At 36.1% G+C, this 27,886-nt stretch overlaps 1 protein-coding gene across 6 annotated transcripts in view; it reads right to left on the bottom strand.

Moving 5' to 3' along the window:
• Positions 1 to 259: 259 nt before the first annotated feature.
• Positions 260 to 27,886, bottom strand: part of LOC112299352 (protein argonaute-3) — a 118,424-nt gene continuing 90,797 nt past the window's right edge. For all 6 annotated transcript variants that reach the window (XM_024554572.4, XM_053919607.2, XM_053919608.1 and 3 more), the window contains 7 exons: positions 24,250 to 24,409; positions 22,850 to 22,940; positions 20,448 to 20,642; positions 19,516 to 19,650; positions 17,549 to 17,650; positions 14,709 to 14,908; positions 260 to 14,148 (listed from right to left, as the gene is read on the bottom strand). In XM_024554572.4, the coding sequence (XP_024410340.2) occupies positions 14,040 to 14,148; positions 14,709 to 14,908; positions 17,549 to 17,650; positions 19,516 to 19,650; positions 20,448 to 20,642; positions 22,850 to 22,940; positions 24,250 to 24,409 (992 nt within the window). In that variant the 3' untranslated portion in view covers positions 260 to 14,039. The remainder of the gene's footprint in view (positions 14,149 to 14,708; positions 14,909 to 17,548; positions 17,651 to 19,515; positions 19,651 to 20,447; positions 20,643 to 22,849; positions 22,941 to 24,249; positions 24,410 to 27,886) is intronic.

Raw genomic sequence — 27,886 nt, 5'->3', positions numbered from 1 at the left:
CAGAGTTGGGGGAGAACATCTTTAAAACCCGAGCTCCGTCCACACGCCCAGCATTATTAGGCACTTTCCATGTGTTACCTCACGTCCTGTCCCACAGCAGACGGAACCGAGGCTCAGACGCACCAAGGAGCTTGTCCGAGTGTCACACAAGCCAGGTTTGAGCCCAAAACTTCCTGTGTCCTGAAACCTGAACTCCTTCCCCGCTATCGCGCCGGTCCCCTTTACCTAATGGCTGGAATGATGGTCACACAACAGAAAGTCTGAAGCAAAGCTTTTCTTTTTATTGCAATTATTAGGGAGAATTACACATCAAACTGAAGCTAAGCAACATTAAAACCATTCATTTTTAAAAACCAAGGATCAAAAACAAATACAACATAGAACCTTTCCAAAATGCAGAATGGCAATAAAATAAAAATAAAAACCAGGAGTGGTTCTGTCACAGGACATTAAGGTGACAGTTTGGCTCAGAAAGAATTATGAGAATTTCTTTAACAAAATATTGTGACTGAAGTGCTTAAAAAGCGGCTTCTTCAAGCGTCTCAATCTCAACCTTCAGTTTTTGTAGTAATTTTTGGGAAGATAAATGAACTGAAAGTAGAAAATTTACTACCAAACTTTAAATACAAATAAAAAAAAAAAACCTTTTGTTTAAAAACTTTATTTTCCTTCTGCTCATCATAATTACATATAGTCTTCAAGGAATTAAAATGGCAATCAAATCCAAAGCCTGGCCCCCGAGTACACAGTGACAGGATCGAGCATTTGGTGTTTCTAATTATACAGTGATTCCAAAGATATTATAGACTTCTCCCACCCCCACCGTGTTTCCTCTCAGTAAAACGTGCCAGTCAAGTTTAGTGTAATTCAAGATCTTACGTGGTCCGACAGCACATTACAAACTCGGACTCACTCCACTGTTTTAACTGATGTTACTGTGTAACCAAACATTGACAAAGGAAGGCTTATGAGCGTTTTGAAATTCTACAGTCCTTGAATTACTACAGGAAATTGTTCTTTAAGGCCAGGTGTAAGACCGGGGAGGGAAGGTGAGGAAGGAGGTTGGGGACTCCCATCATTTTACCACGCTGAAACCTGGTATCAGTAGAAGTATTTGGCAAGAACAGTTAGTGTGGAAACGGAAGATGGACAACAAGTTACTCTGACTTTATGCAACAATTCAGCTTCAAAACATACTGATATTGACCCCCCAAAATAGTTCACATCTGCAATACAAATAGGCACACACGGTCAAGATGGTTAAAAAGTAAAATTTAAAAGGCTCTTTGTCCATCTGCAGGGTGTCTGCAGGTGGCCCCGCCCTCCCCACAGGTCCTGAATTTACATTACTTTTCAGAAGAGCCCCTTTAAAAAGAGTGCTATGTCCTCCTCCGTTACTTAGGGTTTAAAAAAAAGCAGCACTTATCAAAAGTGGGAGCAGTTAGCAATGCTTTAGGGGTGCGCATTTGTGTGTAGTATCAATGCTCTCTAGGCTGAGGGGTCAGATTACACTGGAATGGTTACATTACAATTTTAGTCCCCAAAACACTAAAGAAACATGTTGTTTTTCTCTATATAAACTTATATAATACAGTGTTATAAACATCAAATATTTACACACACACACACACACACACACACCCCACTGCTTCCCAGTCTGTGGATGCATCCACGAACTAGTCCACGAGAACGACACAGTAATACTTTTATGGGTCTGCCTATAACTGAAGAGAAACATTAAAGCTGCCGACTACAGCAAAAATTGTTTACAAGTACTCCTGATATATTAATGTTCGTAGCTGTCTCACTCAGCAAGGTGGACTTTATTTTCCAAACATGAAACTTCTCAACTTTTTACTTCCAGGACTTGCAATTCTCATCATCCTATAAAATTACGACAGACAGTATCTACGTCAGTGATGAGCTGGAAAAGCCCGGCTGCCCGCCACAAGGGGAGGCCAGCGTCTCTTGAGATACGAAATAGATGTTGAACGTATCCATACCCTGTGTACCTAAAATGCATTTTTTTTTTCCTGAAAACCAAAACCAAAACTTGTTTGTTGCAACAAGGAATTGCTTACACGACCTGTGGTGATGTGCCCTTTGTTATTTCCTAGAAAAAAGAGCCCCCTGCCCCTGGGGGAAATGGGTAAGTCTACAAAATGTAAGGTTTCGCCCTCGATCCATAAAGATAACTGGATCAGACACTAACAGGCTGGCCGACATCACCTGCAGATGTTGAAAATTGGATTAAAATGAAGCAAAAACCCCTTTCACTCTGTTTTAACTTTTACAGATACATGGTGGTTGGAAAGCAAGGTTGAACTCTGCAAATTGATGAGAGAAATAAGCACCCTTTCCTTCATAAAACGCAATCCCCTACTCCTAAACAAGGTGCCAAAAATCTGCTAAGAAACAAAGGGCTAATGACGAGGCTGTACAACAGCCTCTGGTGCAATATGCAGCGAAAATACCTGGAGGGAAAAGGCAAGGTTAATTTCTGATTATCTCATGGTTTCACCGCCTAAATCTACCTCAAAATACAATGGCAGCTGCCATAGCACCGCTAAATGGGGCTTGGCTCTTGAAGTTATACTATTGCTAAGGATTATTACAGAGAAAATTCAGCTGGTGTGCTATCTATCTGGCAGGGGAGAAAACAGAAGAGGGTATGTTTGTCAGTGAACAGCATACCACGAGAAGGCCGCCATTTCTTTTATACCTGTTTGATAAAACGATCTATGGTAATTAAAGTTACTTTCATAGAGGCAAACTGTGAGTGAACCCTTCATACAATAAGATTCTACAGTATTAGCTTGAAACTTCCGACCAGCTTTTCTTTTGGAGAATTCAAGCACCTTGCAAACACCCTATTCTTACAGCAGCTTGGTGAGGTAAGGGCCGGTATTGTCCCTACCATTTTAAAAGGAGAAAGGAGGCACAGAGAGATTAGGAAACTGCCCAAGGACACAGAGCGAACTAGTGGCACAGCTCTGACTGATCTCCAAATCTCTGCCTCAAGTTTTAGAGCCCTTTCTCAATCCTCAAAGGCAACAAGTTCTTAACAGTCTTCAAATTACAAGTTCCTGCAATTTGAAAACACTTTGAAATGCTTTGTTCTTTACAGCTCAAGTTTGACTAGGAAATGAGCTTAAGAATTTTTTTCCTATGGAATTTTGCACACACCAAGAGGGATATGTGAGAGACATGTCTGACTGAAGTCGGAATGAATCAGTATGTAAATTAAGAGGAAAGAATAGTCTAAGTGTCCATTCAATATGATTTTCATATATTGAAGAAAACGTGTCAGAATAAAAATCACAAATCTGTTAAAGTTTAAGTCACAGTTTGATTCATTAAAACCAGAAACTATATATTCCTTCAGAATACGGGGATCTCTGTTGCAGACGATTATTACTTCCAAGAATAACTTTCTTTTATCACTTTGCTGTAGCATCCTATTTCAGATAGATTTGCTGTCAACACTATCACTCTAAAGCTAGCAAAAAAATTCTATGGCTAGACATTGTACCCGCTGCGTTAACACTTCCGTCTTAATTCCCACTTAACCGAATTAGGGTTTCTTTCCATCTGCATTAACGGAAGTTACATTCTAAGGATTCGTATTATACCCTTTTTCTTTTATCCCTCCCCCCTTTATTTTTAACTGTGTGTGTGCGTATGAGGGGTGAGACCCTGCAGGATTCATAAATGGCATAAACAGATTATTTTACAAAACAGGATGGCCTGTGAATAAATAAAAGTATGTCAAAGGAAAAACTTTAGAACCTGCACGTAAAAAAGTGCTCAGTCTCCCAATCAAGCTGTAACTTGTGGCATGTGACCCTCGTGCCCCAGGTATTAAGACTTTATTACTCACTCACAGTAGGATTCTATATTAACTGCTTCTAAATCCCTTTTTTCTTTTTTGCAGGAGAAAGGGGTTGTAGCCTGGGCTAAGTAAGAAATGAGAAATCTCTTGCAAAACTTTTAAAGAATCTTACAGGGACAAACTATGAAAGATTTCAGTTAGTGCTTGCTATATACCTGGCGTTGAACTAGAAAGAGCTCGTGCACATTTGCGGGGCCATCATCAATACCCTGACATCAATCACTTTCTGTGAGACTGGGAGGTATTTGTAGTTCATTACTATTGAAGAGCCAAGTCTATTGCTACCAAAACCCAAAGCTTCTTGTTAAGCTCCCTGGGACCAAATTGAATTCATTAACCTGGCTGGACTGTGTCCATGAGGCAGAATCCCTCCTTCATTACAGCCTATCGGGGTTTTCCCTAAACCTTCCACCAAAAACATTTTTGTTACAGGAAAGACTACCTTGTCTGGAAATGCCCTGCTTGGTGTATTCTGTGTAAAGGGAAAAGCTGGAGATGCCATGTTGGCAGCAATGTCTATTTAAGGATAAATACTTCGTTCAATTTCTTTATTATAATTCAGAAGCGACTTCCAAGACGTCTCCGATTTAATGAGAACAGATGCAGCTTTACATGTGGGACAACACACACAGAGGCACTCTTCTTGTTCAAACAGATTTTACAATGTGGCTGTGAAAACTAGACAAATATGAAGTAATTCTAAGGTTTCTATTCAAGGATCCTAGCAAAGAATTTTTTTCCTCTTTTCCATCCTCACTACATACTCTCACAATTCCACTAGTTTCTTTCTTTTCTTTTCTTTTTTTTTTTTTTTTTTTAAGATTTTACTTAATTATTTTTAGAGAAAGGGGAAGGGAGTGAAAAAGAGAGGGAGAGAAACATCAATGTGTGGTTGCCTCTCGCACGTCCCCTACTGGGGACCTGGCCAGCAACCCAGGCATGAGCCCTGACTAGGAATCGAACTGGCGACCGTTTAGTTTGCAGGCCAGCCCTCAATCCACTGAGCTACATTAGCCAGGGCCCACTAGTTTATTTCTTTACAAAGACCTCCGGTTTTCACAGGTTCTTATAATAAAGCTAGTCACAAATGCCACATCTTTGTAGAGAGAGTCTTTCCTTCATTTGTGCTGAAATTATTATTAAAGGGCCAAACTAAGGGATTTGTTTGTTTATCCTTCCAACTAAAGCCACAAAGTAAATAAAGATGGAAAAGATTTAGGCATTAAATACCAGAGTAATCTTCCTCTCTGGCACAGCCTCTTAAATTTAAAACATAAAATTGTAGATGTGCATACAGTCAATTTTTAACTGTATGCACATCTGTAACGAAACAAAAATTTCATTTGTATGAAAACACACACAAAAAAAGAAATAAAAAAAGCAAAGTTCTAATGACCAACCGTCCCATCTGTTTTCTACTCACGGAAGACCGTTCCTGACAGTTCTGGGGACGAACCAGCAGTAATGCACAAACACTTCCTTCTGAAGAGGTGGATGACAAAGAAGGGCAAGTCACCCCGCAGTCCGCCACAGCAACTCAGTACTGAGGCCAGGCACCTTGATTTATGGAGGCAAACAGTTAAAAGACCAAAATAAGCTCTATGTGCCAGGTTCCTATGAGCTTTCAGAAGGAAAAAAAAAAATAAATAAAGGACTATTTCTACTCAAGGCTGCTTTAACAATGTTGGTCTACAATTATATGCCTGTCATCCTAGGACAATGCTGAAACAATGAATAAAACTATTAAAGTTATATACACAGTAAATATCCTTAAGAGGGGAGCATATATGTGTAACAAAACCGTATGACTGCTTGAAACATATTTAGCTTTTATTTAGTAGCAACAAATTGCTATAATCAGAGTACCAATCTTCCACTGTGTGGGAGGGGTGAAGGAAGTAGCTCTGATTCCTATATAAAACTACTGTAACTGGCAAAAATGCAAAAAGAAACAATATGGCTAATGTGTATATGAATTCTCATGCTGATTCACTTTAAATTGCAAAATTTTACATAATATAAAAATAACATTCTCCCAATTACTTAAAACTTTCTCATCTACCCCCTTCTCAGTGGAAGAATAGATTATAATACAGTAAAATGCCATACACTGAACCCTGATAATTTAGAATTTAAAACTCTGAGGATGGGGTAATATTTATCTTCTGATCTCTTACAGGAAAAAAAAAAAAAAGGCTTACCAAGCAAATTCACAGTGTAAAAATACAGTGGAAATATTTTACCTGCTTAAGAGAAGTCATTTTTTTTTCATGTACCTTTATAAAAAGTTAGTTGCCAATATAAATAAGCTTGATCTGTTCACTACGAAAGTAGAGTGACCATATATGCTTGAAATTAATAGTCTATAATAATGTTTTTCACTCCTTTCAATTAATTCACATTCATCAATTATTATTACTTTGTTAACTTTTTATTTTTTTAATTAAAGATTTTTATTTAATTATTTTTAGAGAGAGGGGAAGGGAGGGAGACAGAGAGGGAGAGAAACACCCATGTGCTCGAGAATCATGGCTTGGTTGCCTCTCGTACACCCCAATTGGCCAGCAACCCAGCCATGTGCCCTGACTGGGAATTGAACCGGTGACCTTTCGGTTCACAGGCCAGTGCTCCATCCACTGAGCCATACCAGCCAGGGCACCTTGCTAAATTTTTAAGGAGCTGAAATAATACATTAATCAGTCTTTATCCTTAGCTCCCCTAGTCACTTAAACTCTGTTTCTTCATTGAGGCTCAGGGTTGAATCAACTTTAAAGCATGCTAGGGAAAAGATCAGGGTAGCAAATCTTCCATATAATATAATTATGGGGGAAAAAATCCCACTTTGAAGTCAGTTATCAATGACTTCTGGATTGTTTGCTATTTGTTTTCCAGGCCTATAAAAATGGTATCATAATCCTAATGCTGGAAGATAAAACCATTTAAGTGGTTTCAAAGCAACTGAAGTTAAAAAGAAATGTAACACTCATTTATTTGACAAGTTACTCCGAAACTGCAGATCAGGTAAAGTAAATCCAATCTGTTAGTGTTAGTTTGCTACTCACGGGAAAGAAATCTAAATTACAGAAAAGACCCACCTCCCCTCCACATTTAGAAATCTGTCTAAAGACTGTTTTTAATGCCCACTATATAAACAACATTAAATATTCTAAGTTAGAAAACAGCGTTAATAGTTTATTGGTAAAAATCCAAATTCTAGACTTTATAGAATTAGTAGTTTTGGTTGGTGTATTAACATTCCACCTTAATCTTTGCTAGTATTACAAAGAAAGAGGAAAAGCTAGAAATATCTATAAAAATAAAATACCTTAAAACCAACATCTAAGCAAAATATAAAAGTCGCACACAAATTGCCAATAAATATAAACATCACAATAGAAAAACTAATATTAAAAAATAAACTCGTAACTGCTATTAAGACATTATAAAAATGAAAAAGTTTAATATGCATTGATATTTGCGGACATAGTACACTCCAAACAAACAATATAATTTTACTATCATTATTACATAATGCAGCATAGAAGGTTACTGAGGTGTGGTGTTTTTTTGTTTTTAGTCTACTCTTTTTTCGAAGAATGCTCGCCAAATTCACAAGCAAGAACTGGTTAGGTGATCACTTACTCCTAGTTACTGTTTCCTAGTCCGGGGGGAAACTGCTTTCTACAGAAAACTGAATTTCTAGTAAGTATGAACGGCCCTGTTACCCTTCCTTCTGCGCACTTCCTCCAAAGCCCAGTTTCGCATTTCTGTATCGAAGGAACTGATCACACCCTTTTAGATGCAGTGTCATTTTGCATAGTTCCCCCGTGCCAGAAAAAGAATAATTAAAAATATGTTTTGGTTCCTAAAAAAGAAAACTTCCCTAAATATAGAGACATAATCCTTCTCTTAAACTGATTTCCACGATGACTTGGCTCTCCCTTGACAAGCAATCTTTAAAAAAAAATTATTTAGAAAAGGTGGCCCAATAGATATTTATAAAAGGGCCAGTCTATGCCGGGGGACAAAAAGGACAGGGAGCCTACGACATATAGTTCCTTTCCTTCTGGGCACCTGCAATTTTACCTATATTCTTGTTAAAAAGTTAAAGCAAATTTGCTGTTTTATGTGCCTTCAAGATTAGCTTCAACACAGCTGAGAACTGAAAGCATTAAAAATTTTGTTTTCAAACTTACAAAATGTATCTGGTGAGCATTTACCTAGATACTTTACCGAATAAAAGCTTCCCTTCACTCCCTTGGACCAGATTCAGGACAACAAGTAACATTATTTATATGAAACTGTCATACTCTTGGAGTTCTAAAATAATTTATTTTTTAAAGTTTTAGCCTCACACTATTTGAAAAATAAAAATCTTTAGCACCATCTTCTGAAAAGGCACTTTCTAAGAACCTCCTTGCTTCACAAAAATGATTTAAAAATTTAACTCAAGAGTCCAACCCAAAGAATATCGTTTCTTTACTGAGACCCTAGATACACTGGATTTCGGTTACCTCAGACACTGATTTCAAAAAGAAATGAGACCCATGGCTGGATGTATGATTGGACAGAATCTTCATTTTGTAACACTATTTGTTACCTGATACTTCAACCGATTTCTCATTGATAAATCTCAATCATCCATATTAAATTTATTATCTATCTTTAATGTGAATTAGAACCTTTAACTTCCGTACTTTAAAAGCAAAAGATTCTTGAGGCTCAATCAACACTGTAAAAACCTAGGGCACTATCTTTCATGGGTAAAGAAAAATAAAATTCAACTAGTAGTAGATAGTATTAGTACAAGCACTGACCATTTATCTTAGTTAAAATAAATTATTTTGACTGACATGGAAAATTATAAACTGAAATGTACCATTTTTAAAAGTAGGAGAAAGTCAAAATATTTTCCCATTTATATATATATATATATATATATATATATATATATATATATATATATAAGTAGAGAGGGTGGGGAAGGAAAGGAAGGGAAGGGAAAGGAAAAGAGAAGGGAAGCGAAGGAGGAGTAAATGGGAGAAATTTTATTACTTCTGGGAGTCAGCTTAGGTTTCACTAAAAACAGTATCATTTTTAACATTGCCACTGATCAAGAATGTTCTTAGCAAAAGCAGGAATTTAAAAAAAAAGATTTTTTTGAGGAAAATTCTCACTTTCATATATTTCTGTAGTACTGATTTTACCAAGTTTTCTTTTTTTATTTTTTGACTCCTGCAGAATCACGAAAGTGCTTTATTTATATGAACAAATGGGAGAGAAACGGGAAAATACTGACTGACTCCAGAGTCGGAGTTACAGCGCCCTCCTTGACATAGAGTCTCCCAACTATTATGACTGTGGCTGTAACACATTCATGAATTCTCAAAAAGAGTGAAAAGGACTAAAAAACTATCTAGGGATAAAAAAAGCCAAAATAAAGATGCCAGGCCAATGAAGCTTGACTGATAACTCATAAAAGATCATTTTTTTAAAAAAGGACAAAAGCTTTTTATAAAACAAGAAACAGACTGCAGGAGGAATAGAGAAAAATAAAGAAAGATATAAAAGGTAATTTAAGTGGCAGGCTACTGTTGGGGACAACCTATCTTTAGAAGTATTCAATAGGAGAACATTTAAAATGATGAGTTAAGCAAATATTAAACTCAGGTTTTATGATACTGAATAAAAGTTATGCAGAGCTGTCAGTTAAGCTTGTTGGCAAAACATTATTATCAAATTTGAAATAGCAAGACTACAAAATACTCTAGCTAAAACCAAGTGGCTGGCTTCGTCCATTTCATAAAATCACCACTCCTGGTAAATTCAGGTTAGCCTCTGAAAACACCCACCAAATTCCTTGAACAAGGGTCTCTATTTCCTGGCCTATAATCCATCTAATTACTTCAGATGTATTACTGGCACTCTGAGTGTTCACCTTTTCCTTAAACACTGAGAACCTCTGCCAGCCATTTCTACTGAATGGCAACTCAGCTTGTATTTCCCTAGATACACCTGAAGTCCGTCATGACCAAGTCCGTCACGAGCTCTATCATACTAAAATCCATTTTAGTACAAATATATAAGTAAACATTAGGCAGTAGTGGGCCATCAGAGAACCTCGTCGGGAATACTAGTATAGAACTTCAGAAGGCTAGGAGTCCCTATGCTAGAAGGTAGAGATGAATCTTTACCGTGTGCCTTCCGAAACACCCAGTACATTCCTACTAGAATTCCTTCTAGACTCTCTTCTAGGAAGAGAAATAAATTAACAGGTTACAAACAGGAAGATTTCCATAGAAGAATATTTTTTGTGAGAAACTTGTTAATGGTAAAATATATATATATATATATATATTTTTAGTTTTATTTATTGATTTTTCGAGTGAGAGAGAGAGGGAGGAAGGGGAGGAAGGGAGGAAGAGAGAGAAACACCGACTGGCCGTTCCACTCATTCATGCACTCCCTGGCTGATTTCCTGAGCGTGCCCCACTGAGGATCAAACTCGCAACCCCGGTACATGAGGACAGCACTCCAAACGACTGAGCTACCGGCCAGGGCAAAAGGTAAAGTATTAAGAAATAAAGGACATCTTTACTTCTATGAAAATATGCCAAAACCAGTACTGAGGAGGTTGAGGTACCCTTTTTCAAAACTGCTAAAAGGAAAACTCCGTATTTCTAAAACAAACAAACACTATCCTGGTATTAAATTGAAACTAAAATGGCAGCACCCTTTGTTACCTTGGTATTTCATGTTCGTAATTATTATTTAGGGAAAAAAGAGGGGGTTCTAACACTAGCCTTGAATCCTGCTCATCTCCTTATTATTTGGTGTAGTAACTGTCGGACTCTACTTAAATAAATATAGCAGCTACAGTATTATAAATGTATGGTCCTCAATGCCAGTAACTTGAAACTACAATATAATAACATGTATCAGCACTTTACACAGACTCATTTGCTACCCAGGATATACACTAAACTCCCAACTCTTCTTTGCATGAACGTCGGTTACACCAGTTTTTGGAACTGATATTTTAAAGTCACTCTGATACTGTCCATCACAGACAACAGCAGACCAAAACTCAGCATTCGTTATACAGCTAGTGAGCAAGGGCAGAACAGACAGGTCGCTGTTGAGTTTCATGGCCATTACATTCAGAACGATCTTTTTAAAAAATAAAAATGATCAGGAATTCTACACCAGAAGTGCAATAATAATTAAAACAAAATTCAAACAGTATTTGCCTCTTACTCTTTTATCTTAAAATTCTAAGTACAATGTTTCTTCTAAGTAAGTGTGACATACTAATTTGTTAGTAAGCAAAATAGAAATATACTCTACATACTCTTTCAAGTTAACCAACCTTAAACTAATAATGTTGAAACTGTAAGAAACCCTAAAAAAGAACTCACTTCAAAGGTAAAGCTTTATATTTAAAAAATATTTTTTTTCCTTTGTAAAAGTCCTTCCAAATAGATTTAAATTATGGGCTTCACTCTAGTGCATGTGGCACTAAATAACTGAAGAAAATTAGGTAAAGCAGTGAATAGGGAAAGGGTATTTACAGTTCTTTACTGGGCCCTAAAGTTTCCCACATGAATCTGTGTAACTCTCTCTGACAAAGGAAGATGTTTTACTCATACTGAGCAAGCACACAGCAAACGAGTTTTTACCATCTAGAATACACAATTTTCTTCCCTTACCCATGTTGCTGACTACTATATTTAGTGAATTTTCAATGTAAAAAAAAAATACATGCTTTACAGGATTTTTTGGAGGAGAAGGGGATAGGGTTGGGAGAAAAAATGTATATACTGTACTATACAAATATTACCTCATGTAAAGAGCTTTGAAACAGTGTTGTAAATTGCATTTCAGACACTTCAATATAATAAACATACAAAATACAGTACTTTCTTAGTTTTCTGAAGAGGGACAAAAGATTTCATAACTGTTGGAGGACATGGGCTCAGATTTTAGGCTCAAAATACAGTAACTGGCAGTAAGAGTGGGTTACAGGTAAGAGAGAAACTACAGAGCTAACCCATTCATTTTCACGAACAGATGACATTTGGAGAGGTTAACAATGCCCCCTGGAAACAATCTGTAATAGTTATACTCTGAACCAGTGCAAAAGAATAGTAAAATGCAATTTTCGTGAGTTACAAAGTGCAAAGTTCCCCTGAATCCAATGTTACTGGTGAACTTGGTTTTGACAGCTTTATAGTACTTCTTAATATCTTACAGTGAAATCAATCAAGCAAAATTTTACAAAACTTTCCCCCACATTTCAGTGATTTAACTCATTTAAAATAATCAAAGTCCTAACTTCCTTTGTCACCATAACCCTAATTTTAAAAGGAAAGTTACACTGGTGGTAAATTGGCAAAAATATTTTTTAAAATATCACATTTTCCTGATTCATTTTAATAAATGAAAATGGGCACCTAACCAGTATGATTCTTCCATAAACATGATTTAATTTCAAAGAATTTAAATATCTTCTAAATTTTAATCTATTCATGATCATTTAGGTAAAAGTTCAATTTTATCTTTAATATTCAAGGGTCAGAATGCTTTAGATTTGAAAATTAAAAAAAACTTTCCTTCTGAAATTAAGGCTGTATCACTTTGCTCTTTTAAAATCGCGGAGGTGCCTGCTCTAACACTGTCTGGGGCAGAGGAGTCAGACAGATACAGCTTTCTTTTCAAACGGCTTATTGCACGAAAAGAGAGCAAAAACAGGTTGTCAGTTCTTAAAATAAACATGATTATATTTCTATAAAAGATGCTGCCAATACAGTTCTATAATCATTGAGCACTACTCTAATAAATATAAAGGAAAAGGAAGCTATACTTCAAAATACATACATATATATTTATATATACACACACATATATATAAAAATATATATATGAAAATCACATTAAGGTATGAGAGGCAGCAAGTAAACTAGCAAAAAACAAAACAAAACAAAACAAAAACAAACAACTCCTTCTTTCTCTCCCTCCAATTTCAGAGGTCTCAACCCTACAGAGTTCTAATCATTTAAAATATTTACCCTCTAAAGAAATCCTTTAAGGGATTTCCATGTATAATCCATAGAAACAGAAGACTTTAGAATAAGTATCACTTACAGAGAGAAAGAGTTGTAAGTTCTGACAAGGTTTTATACTTATAGCAGCTTTAACAAACTCACTAAAAAAAGAATGGGTTGCTACTGCTTATGCACACCTTGCACAAATGGCAAATTAAACGCAGAGCAGGAGGTGGTAGACGCAGACTCTTACAAAAACACATATACACACACACGCATACATAAAATAACTTCGCTCCTTAAGAAAGCAACATCAAGAACTGAGGACTCAATATTGTGTATGAGACAAGAGAGAGGAGTGCCTGTGCAAAATAAAAATAAAAGTCTACTTTACCATGCTTCATATTCAAATGAATCAGATACACGGACATTTGAATGTCACTGGTAGCATTAAGGAAAAAAAATGTAGGTGATGAGGCAGGGGAGGTAGAGTGAGAAATAAAAGTGGTGCTGAGAGGACAATAAAAGGGAAAGAAATTTCCCAATGGAATGAACTATAAAATATATACAGAGAACATATATATCTATTATCCATGTCGATCCAGATATATATGTATATGAAGTATACATGTATACACTTAAAGTATACACAGATACTTTTTACAAGAATACACGAATGCACATTAATTTTTTTGCACACATAATTATGAACAATCACTGATTATTCATGTAGGTGTGTTTTTTTAAAATCATCATTTACCTTTTCTATACTTTTTTTGCAAAGATAGTTGTGCTGCCAAGCAACTTGAGGTAAAGGCATTAAAAGGGTTAGACTACAGAAAGTGAAAACAAAACAACGGCGATACTTCCTACAGGAGACCGCACAGAAAAGCAGTTGGCTGGTTTCATATTGCATAATGGTGCTGTGTTCCTTGATGACGTAAACAATCGTCCTTGTATCAACATAAAAATCAGACCCTGGTCCCCACAGTGTTGGTTTCTGTATGGCTGGAGGCATCCCCACTCAACAGACTCCACGGAAACATACGTTGTATGTCAATTCATCTTTCAGTTCTTCCTCTCAGAGAATACTCTCGGATTTTTTAAGCAAAGTACATTGTGCGTAAGGTATCTTGGTGAATCTGTACAGCCTTGGCAAGAGCCTGTGGATCGCGTCCATTGCTCTGTCCTGAAACGTGACTTCCTTCAGCACTGTAAGAGAATTGGCAATGAACATACAAACTCTATCTGATGTAATAATTCTGAAAAACATTATTATTATAGAAAATTTCCATTTTTTTTTTTTTTAAAAACAGAGGCAGGTATAATTATGTCCTACATGTCTGTCACCCAGCTTCAATAATTAACTCAGGCCAATTTTACTTCTCTCACCTGCCCAGGATTATTTAGAAGCAAATCCAAGATATCCTATCATTTTGTTGGTATATATTCCTTTAATTATTGATAATCTCTCCCTTGAGTTAATTTGGTAGAGCAAGTAAATCACTGTCATTCTAACACTAACAAACCTAGACTGCACATTTTAATGGGAACCCTTATTTTGAGCAATCAGTTCTATCATTGCTTTTCATATGGATCACTGACTCCTCTAATAGTTCACGCAACTTTAATTGTAAATGGCACCTCTAGGCTTATGGTACACAGAGAGGCACATACTTACATGGAGACAAAGAAATTTCCCAAGAAAATCCTAACATGCAGGCCATATGTGAATTTGGGTAAAAATCTGTTTCGTTATACTTTTATATTACCTGTCATGTTCCTTGTCTACGAGATGATATCTGGCTCTGAATGCCACCAGGTGAGCATAATACGCTGGTGCAGGTATAGAAACAGAACGTGTACAGCGCACATAAGTGTGGCAGAGCTGGTAAGTTAGCAGCTGAAGTTCATCTGCAGTAAAGCAGTTATCATCCCATAAAACATGATAGTGTGAAGGACGGCTGGTACCCTGCAGAGAAGGCAATGACATATTCTGTTGATTTCTAAACTTCTAAATAAATATTCAGCTCAGACTAAGTTATATAAAAAGCCAGCTTTGTATATTAGGAAAACATATTCTAATTTAATAATCAATTAAAAAAACATTTCGTTGATTTTGGGTATACATCCAAGAAAAGTGAACGCAGGGACTTGAACAGATACCTGCACACCTATGTTCAAAGCAGCATTATTCACAATAGTCGAAAGGTGGAAGCAACCCAAGTGTCCATTGTTAGGTGAATGGATGAACAACCCCTTATACATACGTGGTATATACATACAGTGGAATATTACTCAGGAAGAAAGGTCTGATACATACGACAACATGGATTAACCTTGATGACATTATGATAAATGAAATAAATCAGTTATAAAAAGACAAATATTATATGATTCGCTGATCTGAAGTACCTGGATCCCTGTGGTAGTCAAATTCAGAGAGACAGAAAGTAGAATGGTGGGGCTGGGGAGAGGGGGTATGGGGAGTTAGTGTTTAATGGGGACAGAGTGTTGGGGAAGATGAAAACATTCTTAAGGTAGATGGGGATATGGCTGCATAACAATGTGAATGTACTTAATGTACACTTAAAAATGGTTAAAACAGTAAGCTGCATGTTATGTATATTTTACCATAATAAAAACACCAAAACATTTACTTGAGTTCCTATGTATTAGTTACTATGTTAGGTAACAGGGGCTCCAAGAAAAACAAAGTCAAAGATTTCCTGTTTTATTAATTGACTGATTGACAGAGGGGAAGAGAGGGAGAAAAAGAGGGAGAGAAATATTAATGTGTGGTTGCTTCTCACATGCCCCCTACTGGGGACAGAGCCCACAACCCAGGCATGTGCCCTGACTGGGAATTGAACCGGGGACCCTTTGGTTCGCAGGCCAGCGCTCAGTCCATTGAGCTGCACTGGCCAGGGCCTGTTTTTTTTTTTTAAACAAATCTATAGAGGCCTAGAGACAGAGCATCTACAATTATAAAACAACTAATAAGTGGCCATAATAGTGCTGGCACTTAACCTGTAAGAGAACACCAAGGGCAGTAATTGTAGGGGTAAGCCTTGGCTCTTCACTGAGTGGGGAAAGAGTGAGATTTGGCCTTTTTGGGGATGTTGGGGTAAAGAGACACTAGAGAGAAGTAACCACCTTAACCAAAACACAGGGGGCATAATTTTTCATGGTGTATTTGGGGAATGGCTAACAGACTAGTATGAACAAAGTTTGGTGCATGATGGGAAAAAGATGAAGTTGAAAAGAAATTTTGGAATCAGACTGAATGACATGTTTAAGAATTTGGACTTTCACCTGTAGGTGGCAGAGAAAACACCACACAGTTTTGTTTTGTTTTTTATAGGAGAGTTTTTAGGTGGGATGAGATTGAGGTTTTATAAAAATAACATCAGCAATAAAATGGAGATGGATTAGAACTAGGAAGAGACTGAAAGCAAAGGAAGCAATTAGGAGGCTGTTGCATTAATTTTGGTGTGAGATAATGAAGGTGTGAACTAAGGAAATGGCAGTGGCAAAGGAGTAAAGGAGAAAGATTAGCTTGTACTTTAACAGTATTTGTCAGCCACTGTGCAAGATTTGGGGGATAAAATTCAAATTATTATCAAATCTACCTCCCCTAAATTATGTTTAGAATGCCTGTATAATATATTTTCCACGCACACACATTCAATATTTACTAAGCACTCACTATATGCCATGTCCTGTATCAGGTGCCAGCCACCCAGTAATGAATAAGACACACATTCTAGAGATGAGACAGGTAACACAGAAATAAAACCATAAAAAAAAAGAAATAAATAAAACCATCAGAAACTGGGCTATAAAGAGAATTAAAGTTTTTGGTTAGATATATTGGGGAAATATTCCTGTCTTGAAGATGCATTTGCATTATCAGTGGTATCCATAAGTTCCAAAGTAAAAAAAAATCTTGTTTAACCGGCATTTTCAAAATTTGAACAGAGAACCTTTTTTTCCTCATCTGTGGTATTTATTAAAAAGTCATAGCAGCAGTGCTCCTTGCGATACATGGAGGGAAACACTAGGCTCAAACATGTGCTCTGATAATGTAGATTTTATTCTAGAAGGTCCTGTCAACTTCATTTTTAACTACCCTCCACGAAGGTGCACAACACTGATTGTAAAGAGAAGCAGACACAAGAACAGATAAGTAAGTGGGACAATAATTTTAAAGCTGTAAGAGTAAAGCGGGGGTTAGTGTATGTGAAATGTACATATATAAAGCTTTAAGATACAGCTGTACAGTAAGGTACATCTTCCTGAAATATCATTTTTAATCAATGGTGAGTAGCCTAAAACAGTTTTGGGCTCCATTCTCTCAGACATCCTAGGAATACAGATTCTCTCTCTGCTGCTGGGAAGTTTAAGCAGCACTAAATGAAATAGAAATAAGCCCCTCTCAAAGTAAGAAAGGGGAAGAAATTTATTTATTGAAAGTTTCATCTAATTTCATGTGGAAACCATTTGGAGTGCAGAGAAGGGTATTTCTTTCTCCTTTTTCTGAGATTAAAGAAAGGTATAAATATTAATGGAAGTTCCTGAATTAAAACATTTCACCCAAGTGTTGGCTTACCTGTATTCCCGCGTGGCTACAGAGGTAAAAATCGAACTCATATGGGTGTGTAATGTCTGTATCAACCGTTGTTCCAGCTGGGATATTGCCACTTCTTCCAACCTGGATTTATTTGGTCAAAATTTAAACAAATGTAAAAAAATGTGTCTGACAGCACTTTAAAAAAATGTATAAATATATAGGCTGATCTCACAATTCACTAATTTCAGACTGAAATATTACTTAAACAGGCATAAGAGCAGACCTTATTCTAGTCCTGGTAACTATTCTTAAAGTGTTGCTGAAAGTGAGAGATAATGAACAAAAAGAGTAATTAGTTTCTTCTCTATGCTTAGCTGGTAGTTGATCCCATTATGGGTAGAAGACTTAAAAAATTTTTTTCAAGTTACTTTAAATACTCTAATTTCTGGTACTTTTCATAGTAAGGACTCTTGAGTGTGTAATTTATGAAAATTAACATTTGCCTTGCAGAACACTGTATTTTTAGAGAAAGAATGCTGACAACAGCATCAACAAGTCACCATTGGTTAACCACTTCTGTCAGGTACCTTACATACATTATTTCTAATCCTGATAGTCCTGCAAGTTAGGTATTATTCCCATTTGTTTGGGGAAACTAAGACTAATTTGTCCACTAGCATACAATAAAGGGCAGAGCTGGGAGTCAAACACAGAAATCACAGCAAAGGCCCTGTTCCTTTTATTTTATACTAGCAGTTTCAACATCTTGTAAGGAAACAGACACCATGATTTTCTCTGAGTAGATACGTGAAATGAAATCGTTCAAAAATAATGAAAGGGCTCCTAATAAAACACTTTAAAATACATATGAAGTCTGGCTGGAAAAAGTCCAGCAATTGTTAATATGATGGGAACGGTTTGAGCGATTTTGATGTAACCTGGCAGCCAAGGAGAGTGGACTGGAATGCGCATGTGTGAACAATGACGACTTCACTGTACTGGTCAGTGGGGATGGTAGATGCTGTTGAGTGAGCATGTGTACTGTGTGACCGTCACATTCAAAATGACTGAGAGTAGAGCAACGAATCTGCATCAAATTTTGTGCTATGCTTGAACATTCCTCTGCAGAAACTATTCGGATGATTAGAAGGCCGCAGCTATGGGCCACAGGTGACTGGCAGTTTCATCACACCTCACATCTTACTCAGAGTTTTTTGGCAAAATATCAAATCACCCTAGTGACTCAGCCCCTCCAACAGCCCAGATTTGGCATCCTGAGACTTCTGGCTTTTCCCAACACTAAAATCACCTTTGAGAGGGAAGAGATTTCAGACTGTTGATGAAATTCAGGAAAATATGATGGGGCAGCTGATGGGAATTGGGAGAACTGTGTGAGGTCTCCAGGTGCCTACTTTGAAGGGGACTGAGGTGTCATTGTCCTATGTGCAATGTTTCTTGTATCTTCTTTGATAAATGTATTTTTCACAGTGCATGGCTGGATACTTTCTGGACATACCTCATATACTTCCATCCCTTTCCTAATTATAAAAATATATACATTAAAAAATATAGAAAATAATTCTGTGAATTTTTAAGAAATCATTGAAAATTAGTTTGTAAGAATTTCCACTAATCAAAGTCCCTAGCTCTAAAAAAACACCTAATTTTTACAAGATATTTTAAAAGGAGAATGTACTTTTTTTCTTTTAACATTTAAGGACATTATGAATAGAAAGAAAAAAAATTTAAAACTGAGTTTCATCACAACAACAGAAAAGCATGAATGGGATTTGGAACATTTGGAATATTACCAGAAATTCTAGAAAGCTAAAAATTGTTAAATAATAACTGATCTTGATGATTCTATATTCATAATCTGCTTTGTTGAAATCTGCTACTATACAGTAGAAACTTGGCTGCTGGCAGAGAGCCTTTGTTTAAAGTGCTCTACGAACTATGTTAGATAAGGTTGGCTTATGCTAGTATGACAACAGATGTAAGATTACCCTTTCTGTCCTATCAGCACAAAATAACCGAGTGTGATGTCTCTTCTGAACTACAATGTAGGTTATTCCAGGTTGATAGTCTTTTTCCAAACTGATGCAGGCTTCTCGAATTGCTAGTAGTTCATAATATAATACCTAGAGTAGATGAAATGGAAAGAGTTGATATAGTCAGCTGTTCTCTTACACATACTTCAAAGTAAGATAATTATTTAGTCTCAGTATTTCTTTCTTTTCCTTTCTTATTTTTAAGATTTTATTTATTTATTTTTTAAGAGGGGAAGGGAGGGAGAAGGAAAGGGAGACAAACATCAGTGTGTGGTTCCCTCTTGAGCATCCCCCACCAGGGACCTGGCCCGCAACCTAGGCATGTACCCTGACTAGGAATTGAACTGGCAACCCCTTGGTTGACAGTCTGGCACTCAATCCACTGAGGCACACCAGCCAGGGCTCAGGATTTCTTTTTTAAAAAAATTATTTATTTTTAGAGAGAGGGGAAGGGAGGAAGAAAGGGAGAGAAACATCGATGTGTGAGAGAAACATCTAACAGCTGCTTCTCATAACCCCAACAGGGGACCAGGCCCACAACCCAGGCATGTTCCCTGACTGGGAATTGAACTGGCAACCTTTCAGTTTGTGGTATGACACCCAACCCACTGAGACACACCAGTCAAAGCAGTCTCAGTATTTCTTAATCTCATCTATTTCATCTTAACTATTATCAGAGAACAGTCTTAGCAATAAAGGATGGTCTTAGCAATCTAGGCTTACACATCCACAGTAAACATTTTAGAAGGGAAATCTCTAAGGAAGCAACAAATTTTGACTTTAGGAACTCTCGACTTAATTAAGGCTTCTAACTTCAGAACTAAACACCATATTATAAACACAGTATCTGATTTAACCATAGTATGATGAGATCCCAGGCAACCAACCTGCCTAAACTGTCCCTCTGAAACACCATCCCGATAGAAGATGATACGAGTAGGTTTGAATCGAGTTGACTTATAAAATTGAATGAGAAGTTCTCGGACCATGGAGGCCAAGTCCTGGATGATCTCCTGTCGGGGTCTCTGAACTCTTACTGTAGCACAGTATCTGCTTGGGTGGGCATCCATACTCCCTACAACCTAAGTTGGAAAAGTAAAGAAAAAGAAAAATTAAGATAATCAAAACTATATGAGTATGAACTTACTGAAATAAAAAAAATTGAAAAAAAGTACATGGATTTCATTTAAATTTGTATTTTATTTTAACCTTACTATTTACCACTGTTCATTTGGGGAGTAATAAAAAATAGCTCATTCCTAGTGAAGAACAAAATAAAAAGGCCCAGTACAGGGTCAAAAATTATTTTCCTATAAGAAGGCTGCACTTCACATTTAACAATTAGATTCGAATTTTTGGATGTTGCTAGTAGACCTAGTGATTAGCAAGGGGGGAAGAGACAAAAGATGTACATAGACAGTAAGATAAAGGAGGTAAGTAAAAAAGAGGACCCATTCAAACCCTTGATTTCTCTTTGTATCTTTTACACTTCAGGAAACCACACCACCAGAAGCCATACTGAAGACTTGGCATCACCTTAGAAATGCTAAGTTTCATAAATTTTAAAAGAATTCTACCTCTCTTACTGCAATATCCTAGACCAGAAGGCTTGAATCCATAATCAATGTACTTGTGTTTTTTTATCTAGTACTTAGGGAAGCTAACTTCCTGTTAGGTATATCTTACTCATTTGAAACTGAAATGTGGAAAATTCTTACATTTTTTCTTTTGTCTTAGATTAGAAAATAACCAAGTTTTACAAAAATGAGCCAGAACTTGCCTACTTATTTATGTACATGAGGTTGTATCTGTTTTTTCTTCATTTTACACACACACACACACACACACACACACACACACACACACCCCCTTGTATGGCATCTCACTACCGAAAACTAAATCTATACCCCTTCTGATGGCACAAAAAGCCTCACAAAAGCGTACTGGCCTTACGGGCTGCTATACTACATTTCCATTCCTTGCATTTTTCAACGTTCTCCAAATGCACCAGGTTTTGGCAATCTGAATTTTAATTTCCATCACAATCAAGGTTACATGTATTATACTATGTGGCATTTATTACTTATATGTGTTTCTCATACTAGTCTTTAAGGTCTTGGGAAAAAAAGCCATACAGCAAAAAGAATCAGTTAATAAAATCTATTTCCAAGATCTCTAATAATCATAAAAGTGGGTATTTGGTAAAAACCGGTTTAGTAGAAAAGGGCAATGACTACCCAGAAGTCCAAAAGAATTCCAATATGCTTAAACTTTTTTTGAAAAGGACCTCAAAATAGCAAATCCAAAGTAAGTCTTCTGAATTTCTTTTTTAAATCATTTTATCTTTTATAAGAACATTTCTATGAATATCAAATGGCTCACTACCATCTCTAGGGCACTTGAAATTAAACAATTCATGTATAACTATAAGAATACAAAGCAACATAATTTATTAAAAGATAAAAGTCAATTTTCTTCACTAATAAAAATAGCTTTTCAATAATATGTAAAAAATTTTAATGTTACTATAATTTTCAAAGATAAGTAAGGTTTATCAGATTGTTCAAACTTAAAATATATATAAAGATTATTATAATGGATAATAACAATATATAAAAATCTTACAGCTTAATTTCTAAACTTTACTAAGTATTCCTAAAATATGTTGACATTGGAAAGCACTGGCAGTTAAAATGAAGCAATTTTCAAGTTGGGTAAAATATCATCTGGCTTTCTGTGGTTTGTAAGAGACACACTTAGAAGAACTGACACAGAATGGTTACAGGCATAGAAATGGGCAAAGCTACAGCAGGCAGATGTTAAAAGTAGGAGTGGCAGCATTAAAACAAAGAATTCAAGTGCAAAGTATTAAAATGAAGATGGAAGATATTTAAAATTGAAAAACTTCATTCTACCAATCTTAAATATAATGCATCTTTCTGTATCAAAGTCACCACTGAAATACATAAACAATCTCTTTGAATTACAAAAAGTAACTGAAAATATACAATCATGGAGGGGTCATATAGACAAATTAAAGTAGGAAACAGAAGATTTGAGCAATATAATTAATAAACGATTTAATAGGTATATATGGAACCTGTAGCCCCAAACCAGAGCAGAATCATTCTTTCCAAAAACCTAAAGAACATATGAAAGTTGACTCTCTCTATATATATTTATAAAAGTTGGTTTCAAAGAAACTATCATTAAAATTCAAAAGTTGAAACCAAAATATTGATCTAAACTTTAGGTAAGATAAATCTGCCTTATGATACATGATACTCACAGCAGCAATAGAAGGCTTCTTCCCATCACCAGCTGGTGGATGAGTGACATCTGCTCCCAAAAATATCACTGGTTGCTGGAACACAGAAGGTCTTAAACACATTTTAAAAAAGAGTTAGTCAATCAATCTTTTCATTATCCATTTAACTGTTTCATACTACTGTAACACAGCTGCAAGCTGCTGACACAGCACAGAGGAGGTTCTATACAGACAGCTTCATAGGCCTGAAATACTGACAGCATTCTGCTCTTGATTCATGAATCCCCCCGTCAATGAAGTAAAAGCTGTCACCGTGGGTCTCTCCAGTGTCTTATTCGGAGCAGTTTTCTGCCTTAAGTCTTGGTGATGGTGGTTGCAAAGGGCAACTGCTGCCAGTGTTCCTCATAACAGGCATAAAATGCTAAACTTCTTCATATCAATCTACCAATCTGTATTAATCTTTCTTTAATCTACTTATGTTTTTAGCTTATGTAATCTCTTAAGGAGAAAAAGAATCATTAAACTATACACTGAAAGGGATTACTACTCCCCATGCTATGGCGAAAAGTATAAATTTGAATAACACATAGTTACCATCCTCAAGTAGTTCATTTTATTTCTGAAACTATATCTTTTAAGATTCAAACGATTATTTTTTAGTTTTTGGGATTGTTGATAACATTCTATATTCATTCCATTTATGAATCTCCTCTCATATTTAATAAGGATAGGAAGTAGAGGCAGATGGAAAAAGAGGAAAAGAGCTTTTATGTTAAACATATATCCTTATTGTAATAATTGTTTGTGTGCATAATGGTCAAGATATTTAACTTTTTAAAGCCCTAGTTGCTTCAGCTATTAAAAGGAAACCTGCTGTTCAATTCTCCACGTAACAGCTTCTTCGCCAGCTCCGGTCTCTAGCTTCTTATGTCTCGATACTTCCTGACAGCTTCCTAGACATGACGGTGACCCAACAGTAACATCTGCTGTCCCACTGACTGCAACAAGGATTAATATGGGTTCCCTTCACTGATCTACTGAACTGATACTCCTCCCCATCCCTCAGACCCTCCACTCTTCCCTCACTTTCTAGGTAAACAGCCACATGACATCAGATTGAAGATGACTATCACAAAACGAAACAATTCTTCAAGGTGGGCTCTCCAGTAATAAATAAAGCTCTCCATACTTTTTAGCTAGGCAAGAGGTATTTTGCATACTAAGTGAAAATGGAGGTGGGAGGGGATTTCACAAGAAAATCTCTTAATCTTGCCAATCCAAAATCTTTTAATTGTTTGCCAAAATATCTACTTAGAATCATCAAAGTGGTTTCTTACACAGATGTTAGATATGGCAATATACAGAAAAAATTGAAATACTAAAAATAATGAATATTTTATTAAGTGAATAGCTTAACTTACCTTTGATGAGGTACAAGAATATTATTGATCCCTCCGAGTTTAACATTTATCTTTAGGCACAGGTTTGACAGAGTTTGAGGGGATGTTTTTATTACATTCTTGACTTGAACACACTGTGTAGCCATACCCAAAAGTGTATCGCCCACACGTTTCACCTCCGCTATGGAACAAATGCAGGTATCTCTCGTTAGAAAAAAGGCCGGACTTTACTGAAAATTAAGCTACTGTGTTTTTCCCCTTGAAATATATTACTGTATTACAGGGTAGCAAAAATTACTGCACTACTAAAACAATGCTAAAAGTTAATGTATGCTGCTTTGAAGATCAGCTTAAGTATTTACTGATAATTTTTCCAATGGTTTTCTTCTTTGTAAAAGAAAGTTTATTTTTACTAGCATAAAAGAACTTTAGCTCTAACAGGTATGGCTCAGTGAATAGAGTGCTGGTCTGTGAACCAAAAGGTCGCTTGTTTGATTCCCATTGGGAACATTTGCCTGGGTTACAGGACAGGTCCCCATTTGGGGGGCATGAGAGAGGCAACCAATTGATGTTTCTCTAACACATCAATGTTTCTCTCCCTCTATTTCTCCCACCTTTTCCTCTCTCTCAAAAATAATATCTTATAAAACTATACCCATAACTGAAAAAGCATAAAGAAAAATTATACATAAATCACTTATTAGTATTTTACTGTACTCTCTTCCAGTAATTTTCTCATTTATATGATTTTAATGCAGTTATAATCCTATTCTCCAACCTTTAATTTAAAAATACAGAGATATTACAGTGGAAAGAATAAAAGGCTCCTATTTATTTCTCCTTCTCTGTCATTATAACTACTATAAAGAATTCAGTGTATATAACTTTTTATATATAAAACACATTGAAAGCATTTTAAAATAAAAATTGAGAACACTATACATTCTATTTTGCAACTTGTCATTTTCACTTACTAATACAGTATGTTCTTATAGTTATCCTGCTTTTAAATGCCATAAGGTATCTAACCAGTCATACACTGATATCTTTTTAGCTTGTTTCAGTTCTCATTATTTCAAATGATGCTATGAATAATATCCTTGTATAGTTATTTTTGTTTGGTTGTGAAACTATAGCTTCAGAATAAATTTCTACAAGTAGAATTAGGGGTCAAAGGAATATATATATTTAACATTTTTATAGATAATGACAAAAAGCTCTCTTTAAAGATTCATTCAACAAATGTTTAATGTGCACCTAATACATGCTAGTACTGTGCAAGGTTCTCGATATACAATAATGAGTCAACAGAGACACTGTGGCTGTCTTCACAAAGCTTATAGTATAGTCAGAGAAATGGGCACTAATTAAATTACAACTCAAATTTAACGCTACAACTGTGAAAGCAACATAAAGGAGCGGTACAAGGTGCTGTAAGACAGTACAAGTGAAAGAATTAGACCTGGTCAAGTAGGTCAGGCAAAGCTTTTCCCAAGGAAGGGATGTTTGAGCTTAAATTCACAAGAGTGTACATTTGCTTGGTGACGGGTGGAAAGTGGGTTATGAGAAGCAATACAGGTAGAAGGAAGGGGATGAACAAAGAATTTCTGTGGGGGGAAAAAAGCATAAAGTGAGATGAATCTTAAAGGGTAGAAAGTCATGATTTGAATATGCAAATCCTTGGAAAATTCACTTAAATATTAATTTTATCAATTACATAATGAAAAATGATTAAAGTAGGGGGTGACAGGAAGGAGATAAAAATCAGATTTGTATTTTAAAAAGACCACCCCGGATGCTGGGTACAGCTCCAATATGTAAAAAGGCTCGCAAGTCACCACTCCTGTCCTCATAAGGCAAAAGCTACACAAACTGACAATCACTGACTTTTCTCAGATCTATCAGAGAACTGAGTCACAGAACAGAATACCACCCCAAAACAGGCAAATGTACAGAATCACATTAAAGACCCGCTTATTACAAGTAGAAGCTGATGAAGCCAGTAACTGGTAGGAACAATTAACAATAATTCCCACAACTCAATAAGAACAAAACAAATAAGCCAATTAAAAAGTAGCCAAAGGACTTGGATAGGCATTTCTTTGAAGATATTCAAATGGCCAACAAGCACATGGAAAGATGCTCCACATCACTAATCATTAGGGAAATGCAAACCAAAACCACAATGAGATACCGCTTCAATACTCATTAGGATGACGTTTAAAAAGAGGAAAGTAAGTGTTGGCAAGGGTATGGAGAAATTGTAACCTTTGTGCGTTGCTGGCAGGAATGCAAGATGGTGCAGATACTGTGAAAAACAGTATGGCAATTGCTAAAAACATTAAACATAGCATTACCGTATGATCCAGAAATTTCAATTCTGGGAATACACCCAAAAGAAGTAAAAGGACTGGAACAAATAGCTGCAAACCCATGTTCAAAGCAGTATTATTCACAATAGCGCAAGGATGGAAGGAATCCAAGTGTCCATTGATGGATGAATAGATAAACAAAATGTGGTATACACATGCAATGTGATACCATTCAGCTTTAAAAAGAAAAAAAAATTCTGACACATACTACAATATGGATAAACCGTGATGCTATTACACTAAATGAAATAAACCAGCCACAAATACTGTATGATTCATTTAGATGAGGAAACCAGAACAGTCAAATTCAGGGAGATGGAAAGAATGGTAGTTGTCTAAGATGAGGGAGGAGTGGGAAGTTATTGTTTAACAGGTACAGAGTTTCAGTTAGGGATGATGAAAATGTTCCGGAGGTGGGTGGTGGCGATGGTCGTGCAAGAAATGTGACTATGCTTAATGCCACTAAACTGTACACTCGTTAAAATGGCAAATTTTATGTTATATATACTATCCCAAACAGAGAATAAAATTCTGACACATGCAACAACATGGATAAACCTTGATGACATTATGCTAAGTGAAATAAGCCAGAAACAAAAGGACAAATATTATGTGATTGTATTATATGAATTACCAGGTACAGGTAAATTCATAGAGACAGAAAGCAGAACAGAGGCTACCAGGGGTTGATGGGAGGGGATTGGGAGGTTATTGTTTAAAGGGTACAGAGTTTTTGTTTAGGATTATAAAAAAGTTCTGGAACTGAGTAGTGGTGATAGAAATGGATAATGGGTAAGTGGTGATTCACAACAATGTAAATATACTTAAAGCCACTGAATTGTGCAGTTATAAATGGTTAAAATGGTAAATTTTACCACACATGCACACAAAAACTTGTTTAAAAAATAGTTAACCCAGGAATACCCCCATGAAAACAGCACATCAGAAGGAATGAAAACCATAATCAAAGCCTGACACCAAACGAATGACGTAAGGATGCCATCACCTCTACTAACATGAGACAAATGCAGAGATCCTAGGGCTCAGGCAAAAGAGGGCAAGACTACATACAGAAGCAGCTGAAATACAGGTAGCTGCACTCAGGAAACACAAAATTAAAAAGAAGTGGCAAATGATGATTTTTTCTATGAGAAAAACAAATGGGATAAAGGGTTTAAAAGGGCTGTTCTTTTTTTAAAATTTATTTATTTATTTATTTATTTATTTATTTATTTATTTATTGAGTGGGGAATGGAGGGAGAAAAAGAGGGAAAGAGGGAGGGAAA

Source organism: Desmodus rotundus, chromosome 3 (assembly GCF_022682495.2).
Source record: "Desmodus rotundus isolate HL8 chromosome 3, HLdesRot8A.1, whole genome shotgun sequence".
Lineage (NCBI taxonomy): Eukaryota > Metazoa > Chordata > Mammalia > Chiroptera > Phyllostomidae > Desmodus > Desmodus rotundus.
Note: the sequence above shows the minus strand (reverse complement) of the source record. Positions and strands in the feature narration are given on the sequence as shown.